Source organism: Triticum urartu, chromosome 1 (assembly GCF_003073215.2).
Source record: "Triticum urartu cultivar G1812 chromosome 1, Tu2.1, whole genome shotgun sequence".
NCBI lineage: Eukaryota > Viridiplantae > Streptophyta > Magnoliopsida > Poales > Poaceae > Triticum > Triticum urartu.
In genome coordinates this window covers 484531255-484540603 of record NC_053022.1, presented here as the reverse complement: position 1 = coordinate 484540603, position 9349 = coordinate 484531255, and the positions used below count along the sequence as shown (strand labels likewise).

Below are 9349 nucleotides of genomic sequence, written 5' to 3'. Positions count from 1 at the left end.
CCAGCCTTCGTTTGCGACCAAGAACTAACATGTTTTTTTTCTTTTTGGTGAATGAACTATTAAATTTCTTAACGTGGTGTCCCTGCTACGCCAATTGGTGAGCCTACTCGAAAGATATTCAACTCAAGTGATTAGCACACATAAAAAAGGGAAGGGATTTGGGAATAACAACTACTATTGATTCATAGAGAATGAAACAAAATTAGAAGAAAAAAAGGGCAAGCAACAAAAAAACTTATTATTAGTAGACATAATTCATGGACTGGTATTTTTTATTTTATTTTTGCGAGAATTTTTTTTTTGATCTCTTCATCTTCAATCATGGTATTAACTGCAAGAGAATGAAACAAAAGAGATCCGGTGATATTTTGATGGTTGTTAATAAAGCAACGATTGAGGTTTGAAAAATGCAGGTGGGTGATTTTGCTGTCAAAATTCATGTGTATTCGAGAGTTGATGGCTTTATTTTGGTTTTGGTGGCAGTATATGGGGCTGCCCAATCAGATCTTAAACCTGCTTTCCTAGTTGGGTTGAGTTGTGATTTGTGGCTATGAATCTTTACCCGTATTGGTGTTGGAGACTTTAATACTCCCTCCGTTCCTTTATGTAAGGTGTGTTTGTTTTTTGATAAAATTCCACAATGTAAGATGTATTTTTTTTCTAATTTCTCATAATTCCGTTTTTGACCCTCTAGGAAAAGAAAAGTATATCTCCCCCGATTGCATGTGTCTACTTCTAGAGAAAAAAGGGAATGTATCCCTCTCCCGATTGTGTGTATCTCTTCCTTTCCTAGCCTAAATGATTTACTTGCTGCTAATCAACGAATTAGACAAGAGTAATTTCGTCCTAAATTATTAATATTTATGTGCCTTGGTCATCATGCCAGAAATAATACACCTTAGATAAAGGAACAAAGAGAGTATAATTTAGAGACAGGACACGGAAGGAATGATAACTTTGACGCTAGATGACCCTTTACATTCGATGCTGTTATTGAAAACCTAGATTTGAGATAGCTCTTTCGGGTCGATGGTATAATTCGGCTAACGGTCTGTAAACAGCAACGTACGAGAAGTTGGATCATATCTTGACAAGTTTCCTCTGGTACCCATGTGGGAACTTTAGAGGAGTATTTCTGGCCAGAAACTTCCTCCTCCTCCCCCTCCCCCCTCTTTTGGATTTCGATGAGGCCGTTGATGTGGGGAACAAGACCGCTTTGTCATTTGAGTTGTCATGCATGATCCGGGCAGGAAGGACACCAAGGTTGAAGTGGAAATTTAAGATCCGACATCTGAGAAAATTATTTCAGGGCTACGCTAAGAGTTTGAGTGGTGTTTATAAGAAAGAAAAGGATCAATTGATTGCTTTCGTTGAAGCTTCCGACATTAAAGCAGAATCATTCCCTGTAAGTGCGGCAGCATATTATGTCAAGCGGGAGGTAATGCGCGAGGAGGAGATCAAATGCGCCCAACCTGCTAAGGTTAGACGCGCTTGGGAAGGGGATAACAATACAAGATTTTTCCATTTGATTGTGAGTGGCAAGCATCGGAAAAAAATCTTCCAATTAGAGCATGTTGAGAGGACCAATGTCTATAAGCTTACATCGTCAATTATTATAAGGAAATTTTTGGTTCTCTATTGTCCCATTTTGTAACAATAACAATGGATGAGGGCATTACCTACGATACACCCCAACTCTCTCCCGAAGAAAACACTGTATTGACAAGTTTTTGGAAAAATAGGTGTCGGGGCCATTGTCGGGGGTCATCCAAGGAGATATATTGCCAATGTTTGAGGACTCATACATTGATAATTTTTTGTTGTTCTGTCTTAACTTCGGTATTATTTGTTGCTTCCTAAGGAGGATGCGGTACAAATAGGGTAGTTTAGGCCACTTTGTCTGTTGAGTGTGAGCTTTAAGAGATATTTATGTGTATGACGGATTTGAATCTCCACTCTCCGTGATTTTATAGAGATACTAGATATCTTGTTGGGATACCCCATTAGCTCTTCACTCCCCGAGTCTGTATATTAGTGTGTAGAGGAAAGATGTTTATGCTGCATTGGTTCTTGGGGCAAGTCATTGAACATTTAGTTCCGACAGGTTTGGGTTGTTGATAAATGGGTGTGGTACATTTAGTGCATAGATAGATGTCTATCAACCTAGCATAAATTTACCATTGAACTGCCAAAACGTCATATATTATGGTACAAAGTGAGTATTTCACTGAAGGTTCACTATTAATGATGTTTTCATAGTCAAATTCATGTACGTGGATCTCATAAACACATACTCCATATTTTGCAGATAACACATTTGAAAGACCAAAGTGTCGATTGAAATCAAGATTCTCATGTGGTTTTATGCACCGGGGTAATCCTCATCAATCAAAATCTAGCTAAACATATAATTGGTAGGAATGTAAAAATGTTGTTTCGGTGACCAAGAGAAAATAATTCAACATCCTTTTCTTTCCTGCCTGTTTACCCTTTTGGTTTGGCGTCTGATTCGTATAGCTTTCAGTCTACCTCCGCCTAGGTGCCTAGTAGTATATCGAATTTGTTCCGGAACTAGTTGGCTCAAACTACGGATCCAGACCTTATGAACAGGCGTCCTAGGACCCAAACCCAAAAATCCACATTTTCACATGTATTTGGCTCAAACTATGTCTTACAACTGCAAATGCATACAAAAATTGCTTGCGCGAGTGTTGTTGCATCACTGGTTCACTGGCCTGTCCACATTGGCATTTTATCAAACAGCTAGTGTCCCTGCTATACGAAGCAAAAAGCCCCTAACGGTGGCCGGCGCTTCCCGGCTTTCTCGTCAGATCACGGTCGCTTCACGCCGCCGCCGGTGCCTCTGCCGCAACAAAGGTCAGCCACCGAACCCTCCTCCCTTTCCTACCCCCTACGGATGCTTGGGCTGTACTTCTTCTCTTCTTACTACCCATCCTGGATGCTGCCCTCCCCGCTCCATTGCGGCTGCTCGACGATAGGGCTCGCGCCTCTGGGCGCCCGGAATTGACCGACGGCAACCAGGGATTCCTCTTCGTCTGTATGTAGTAGTATGTGCTTGCGTGCAATGCAAGGTGCTAGCTATATCCGTGGAAAGGGGATTATTCCCAAATATCCAGCCAAGAAATGGAGCATCGTTCACAATTGAAAAGAAATGGGCAGATTGACTTGAAATGCTCCTACTTGGTTTACAACACAATCTTTTTATCAAGCTAACGAATCCGATTCGGAGGGTAATCTTTGTTACAACAAAATGAGTAAATGGCTCACTTTAATTTTCAGCCAATCCAAACTTGATCCTATCAATTTTGAACCGAGCCAATCACCTGTTCAAGGTCTGAATTATTCTAAGAAGCAATCTCACTGACGAATGAAAATATAAATACATGGCTTTCCTCCCCCTATCTATGTGTGGCAGCAGCTATAACTAACGCCACATGCTTTTCACTCCATGTAGTTTGTACACTAATATATGCCCCAGCTCCCTCTGGCACCTGCAGAGCTAGAACTGCTACCCGATGCTACCGAATTTTTTGTTGCGCTGACCTCACAAGTTAGAAGTTCTCCTTGTGGAAATGGAACCGTGTTGTTGTCGTGTGGCTGAATTCTATTGCAAGTTCCCTGAGTGTTTTTGTAAGCGTCGGAGATCCACAATAGAAAACACCTGCAGAAGATTTATGCAGCACCATCTTAGTATATATATCTTTGTAATGTTAAGTAGGATTCGACACTTAAATTTTGATCAGGTGCACACAAAAAAATAAAAACAAATGTGACTCGCCTATACGAGCATTCTTGTGGGTATTTGCCAAATCAGAGTACACCTTTCTCCAGTTTGGCCTTGCAAAATGTGTCCGGATCTGTGAAACAGCGGTCAGGAAAGGAAGCAACCATGGTGTATCTGAATCTTATTGCAGTTAACAAAGGGAGGGAGAAGGGAGGGAGAAAAAAACCTTGCTGCCGGAGACGATATCCACACCATTTTTTGCGTGTTGGAGCGATTGAACCATGGCAATCAGAGCTGACCTCGCATCTCCTTCCTCGTACACACTGGTTAGGTAGTTGTGCATCTCTATTGCATTCTGTACAGCAAGAGATTAAGTTATTTTTCTTTTACAAAACTGAACTATGTGGGACGTTGCTGTTTACTGAAACAGTTTCGGTTGAGCAGTACATCGCTATCACATTCAGCAACTTCATTCATGACACCTTTGAACCATTCAAAGGAGCCTTGTTCCCTGGTAACCCAATAGAAGTAAGCTCGGCTTGGCCCGTTGCTCTTGAAGCTGCTGCCTGCCTCCTCGTCATTCATGCTTTGCTGCTCCTGTTGAATCAAATTCATTTTAGGCTTTTGTGCATCTGCACTCATGTATGAGAAATAACTTTTAGTGACTGAGTTACATTATTAGACTTTATGTTGTGCAGGAGATCCTTCAGTATGCTGATGAAAGGAGTTGCACCAATTCCAAGGCCAATAAGGAAAAGGATGTCGTATTTCTTGTAATTTTGAGCTGGTGCACCGAAAGGGCCATCAACAAAGATCTTGGGAAATCTAAATAAAGAAAGCCAAGTCACTAAAGTTAGTGCAATATCGCCTATATACATATCCTCAAGCAATTCCTTAAGAAAGCTTAAGGTATAATCACCTAGTATTCTCGTCCGCGCCTTCTGCTATGACTGTGGTCTCAAGTCTTGATAGTGTAGCCTTCTTGGAATTTACTTCTTCTTCACAGGCCTGCATGAATTATTATACTTTTTCATCAGTTAAGTAAAATATATAGAGTGTAAGCTCCTCACAAGTTGTACTTCTTCTATGCTCCCTCCTCACTTTTTCTACTGACCTTCCCAAATAGGTTCCTTAGTTCTGTTGTCCAGTCACCTAATGTGCGGATATGTACACTCAAGTAGTCGTCCCCAGGTGCAGAGGTGATGGAGAAGGGATGCCTGCAAACATTGAAGAAAATTTTGAAGCCAAAGCCTTGGAAAACTCATAACTTGGAAAATATGGATGATGGGATGGTACCATTCAAAAGGCGAGACGTCTGGGCATTTTACAAAGAGGTACATCCCACTTTTGTATTTGAAACTTGATGGCTTCTTCATGTAAAGAGAGAGAACATTTCCTGGGTAAATTGCTGCCTGCATGACACATAGAACCATGCATAATATTACCAGTTCTCTTGTGATACTTGCACTTTAAAATGTATACTGAGGAAACTTGTATGTTGTATACTTGTAGAATCTATAGCTTACCTTGATGACAGTCACTCCATAATTCTTCTCACGAACTCTTCTGGTGGCTCTCTCGCTGGCATAGAAGATAACAGGAACTGCTATGTACATCCATCCCTGTAGAAGCACATCCAAAGTTACAATTTCAATTTATGCACATTCATAACTACTCTTGCCAAACATAATTGAGAGCAAGAGCAATACCGTTTTCTTGTACCACGGCTTGGTGAGGAATAAGTAGTAGGAGTGCATCACCAGAAGGATGTATGCAAACACCAGCAGGTGGTGGGCATACCAGAAGGAATTGAAGCCAGCCAGGTGGTGCAGTGGCGATGGCAGCTTCACGACGCTCCTCCTGAAGGAGGTTGTCGCCAGTGTAAAGGAGAATGACATTATGAGGACCAGGAGGATACCAGTCCACCCTGGAGTGCTCGCGAACAGAGTTCCCCATGTTGGTTGAACATAGTTGAAGAAGGGCCCCAGCTTCTCCTGGAACTTGTCACTTGGGCAGGAGACCAGCCTTGGGAAGTCGCAGGTCAGGTGAACAACCGTATGCATACCCGCTCCAATTGCAATTCCAACCGCGATAACCTGGATACATTGCGATCGTTAAAGGGGGGCGTACTGTGCATTGCATGATGCAGATGCCGGTAAGATGTTCCTTGTATTGTCCTGGAATGGAAATGGCACAAGGGCTATGTACCTTGTGGAAGTTTATGTTGTCGTCAAATGGTATGACGGCGCTGAGTGCAGTCGACCGGAGTGCTGTTAGCGTGTTTCGGCACACCGGGAGGAGTATGAGGGCCATGTTCAGCTTGGTCGTCTCAGCGGCACCCTTGGCGATGCAGACACAGTACCCCATCACCTCGAAGACGGCCCGATTCCTGTACTGTATGAACTTGAATATGAAGAGGGCAATGTTGGCGACCCCCCACAGCGCCAGGAACCATATCCTCTTCCAGTTCTCGTGGATGAAGTCGACGGTCTCGTGAATCTGTTTCTGCATTGGGCTCCGGTGACTGGACGGAACCATTGTCTTGGCGAGGCTGGTTGACGCCTGGTCCATCTGATCCTGTGACCCCTCTTCCATCACCATCTTACGGAGTAGCTTCTCCAGCTGCCAAATCTGCATCAGGACAGAAGATGAGCATATATGTAAGCATGCTGGTGCTGCATCAGAAGAAGATAAGTTTTCATTTCTTGGCACCTCAATGTAGCCGCGGGCATCAGGGTCCAGCTCCTCCATGATGAGCGAGGCGTAGGTCGCAGCATGTTTCTTCAGCTTGGCAAGCTTGTTCGCCCCCGCGCTCAGCACTATGATCTGCACATGGAATGAAAACCCTGAAATTTCATAGAGGCTGGCTTTGTGGAGAAGGGCAGGCAGGTCCGGAGACGGCGTGCTACCGACCTCCTTGACCTCATCTTCTGTGAGCTTTCCGTCGCCGTTCTTGTCGCACCTGGTTGCAAAACAATCTCATCAAGACGCCGGCAGTGAGGTATCGCAACCGAAGAGAAGGTAAGGTAGACCTTTATTACATGTCAAAGAATATGCGTAGCCGTGCATCGAAGTTGTTGTCAGACATCTCTTCCCAGCACTCCTGGAGCTGCTCCTTGGTGAGTCCTTGTTCTGGGTCGATCTTCCTTCTCCTCGCCATCGCCACGAACACCTCGCTTGCGAATTCCTTGGAGTCCGCCATGCCTGTGAGAAGCAGAGCCGTTCTGGGCTTAGATATTCAGAGATGAAACAATGTGGCTGGTTAATGCTTTGCTGGCCAACGTAGACAGATGTAGACAGATTCAGTTTCAAGATGATACATTGCTAATTATCCTCTGATAAATAAACGATTGCGTTCCAGATCAACCAATGTGGCTGGCTAATGCTTTGCTGGCCAACCTGAAAATGAATCTGACATGTTTTGGAAAAGAGAGCAGAGCACTGCTGAATTCTGACATGCTTTGCCGGACCGTCAAGCTAGCAGGTATCAGAGATTCAGAGAGCATCGAGATTGCGGGAGCGGGAAGGCAACAAGAAAGGACGGCCGGTTGATCGGGGAAACGGACGTACCGATGCACTTGGCGAAGTTCTCCTGGTGGAGGCGGCCGTCGGCGCTCATCTCGTCGAAGCGCTTCTCGACGGACTTCCAGCCGTCCTTGCCGGCGGCGGCCTTGTCGAGGAAGCGGAGGCCCTTGAGCGCCGGCTGCGCGCTGGAGTGGGTGCGCTTGAGGCCCATGTCGGGCACGCGGAAGGAGGTGACCCTCGACGCCAGCCGCTTCATCCCGGACGTCAGCCGCGACGGCTGCTTCCGCATGGTGGGCGCCGAGTACGGGTGCGGCTGCGGCGGCGGCTGCTTATGATGCTCGCCGCCGAGCGGCACGTCCACGTACCCCTCCGACGACGACGCCATTGCGCGCTGCACCGGTGATGGCACCACCGCCCAAGCCCAATGCGAGGCCGCTGGTGGGCGTAGTAAATTTGGAAGGTGGGAGACGAGGTGGGGAGGGGAGGAGAAAGCGAGGAGAACTGTGGCGCGTGTTGCGGAGAGGGGTCGCGCCAATTTTAGCCGTTGCACTGCATGCGCGGCAAGGCCGGACGAGCCTAGCCTGCCGCTCGGCGTGTCTCTTCTTCCTTTTGTTTGGACCTGAGATGAGAGCGTGGCACGGGCACCTGTGGCCGTGGCGTGCCGTCCACGCGAGTCTGCCCTGCGCTGCACAGCCAGACGTGACTGTGCGACGTGAGTGCTGGTAGGTGCCATTCGCCAAAAGCGCCGCGCCCAAGTTTTTTTTGTGGAAAAAGCGTTCGGACGTAGAGTGATCTAAAAGTTCTTATTAGTAGCAAAACACTCCTGAAAAGTAAAAAAAAATACTCCCTCCGTCCCAAAAAAAATAAAGTTCTGAGATTTTTCTAGGTCAAAGTTACTAATATATATTTTTTGTAAAAATATCAAATCTATTATAAAGATTCACCGGAAGTGCAAAGCGCCCCAAACATAATAAAAACTAGGTGATTTCCCTGCACGTTGCTGCGGGAGCTTAAAGATTAATTTTGGACACATTCTATACGAATGAAATGACCTAAATCGAAAGCTATTACTTTTGAAAGTAATTATACGTAAACAAAGGGTATGCATGTATGTTGGATTATTGGAAATGGAACAATTAAATTGGCGTATGCATGTCCTACAAAATAGTTCTGGTGGATGATGACGTGTCATATTTGATGATGTGGAGGGCTGCATGTTGAGAGAATTAGACTTAGTGGGGATCAACTATTTATGTATTATAGATTACATCGAGTTCCATGGGCAACCGAACGACCATATCCGCCGCCAGAACGAGCACTACAAGAAATATGTCAACTTGCGACCATCACTATTGATCACTGAAAGGTCATTGTTTTCATTTGTGACCTTTTTGTGACAAAAAACAGATGGTCAAAACCTGGCGGTCGTAAACTGAAATAACGACCTTCTCTGTGAGAAGGTCCTAGACGTTTACGACCAAAACAAAAGGTCATTGGTTCTATGACCTTCGGTTTTGGTCGCTAGCTGTCTGTCCAGGCCACGTCGGATCTGACGTGGCAAGCTGATGTGGCAAAATTGCGACCAAATGAGAAGGTCGTTGATTACAATCAGCCCGTTCCAATTGGGGGTTTTACATGGGCCGAGCCCATTAATTCAGCCCATTTTATGTTTTTGCCCGTTAATTTTCGCTAGCTATATGGGCCTAGCCCAACAATTTGGCCTTTTTGTTTTCTAAGCCTTTTCCATTTTCTAGGCCTGAGCCTTTTTGCGGTCCATTTTCTATTTTTAAGACTTTTTTTGTTTCATCTTTGTCCAGCATTGTTTTGGCCAAAGCCTCTTCCAGCCCATCAATATTTTCAGCCCACTAATTCATAGGACTGGACAACAGAGAAATAGATGAGTTTTATTATTATTTTGCTATCAAAGCAATATTTGTTTCGCCGTACAATCATATATCATATATGTACATCTTCATCAGATTATGTATACATAAGCAGCAGCAACTAAAAAGAATGCCATTTATATCAAACGACAGCGAAGCAACAAAAAAGATATACTGTCATCACAACTCCAACAGA

At 44.7% G+C, this 9349-nt stretch overlaps 1 protein-coding gene and 1 long non-coding RNA gene across 2 annotated transcripts; one reads left to right on the top strand and one right to left on the bottom strand.

Moving 5' to 3' along the window:
* The first annotated feature begins 2683 nt into the window (after positions 1-2683).
* On the top strand, positions 2684-5011 carry LOC125521119. The gene is made up of 3 exons (XR_007289051.1): positions 2684-2877; positions 4444-4654; positions 4872-5011. It is a non-coding gene; the product is annotated as an uncharacterized LOC125521119 (long non-coding RNA).
* Positions 3220-7834, bottom strand: LOC125521114 (putative respiratory burst oxidase homolog protein H). Its single transcript, XM_048686167.1, has 15 exons — positions 7316-7834; positions 6787-6949; positions 6659-6707; positions 6458-6571; positions 5954-6376; positions 5455-5841; positions 5272-5367; positions 5042-5157; positions 4860-4962; positions 4665-4753; positions 4420-4570; positions 4193-4342; positions 3972-4100; positions 3800-3878; positions 3220-3682 (listed from the first exon to the last, which is right to left on the bottom strand). Exons 1-15 carry the CDS (start codon positions 7653-7655, stop codon positions 3573-3575), a joined length of 2499 nt encoding a protein of 832 aa, XP_048542124.1. The 5' UTR covers positions 7656-7834; the 3' UTR covers positions 3220-3572.
* Between the last annotated feature and the right edge of the window lie 1515 nt (positions 7835-9349).

Coding starts and splice junctions, on each gene's coding strand:
- LOC125521114 (XM_048686167.1), bottom strand. CDS start 7,655: ATGGCGTCGTCGTCGGAGGGGTACGTGGACGTGCCGCTCGGCGGCGAG. Junction 5,842..5,953: donor ACAACATAAACTTCCACAAG/GTACATAGCCCT, acceptor CAATGTATCCAG/GTTATCGCGGTTGGAATTGC. Junction 3,879..3,971: donor ATATCGTCTCCGGCAGCAAG/GTTTTTTTCTCC, acceptor GCTGTTTCACAG/ATCCGGACACATTTTGCAAG.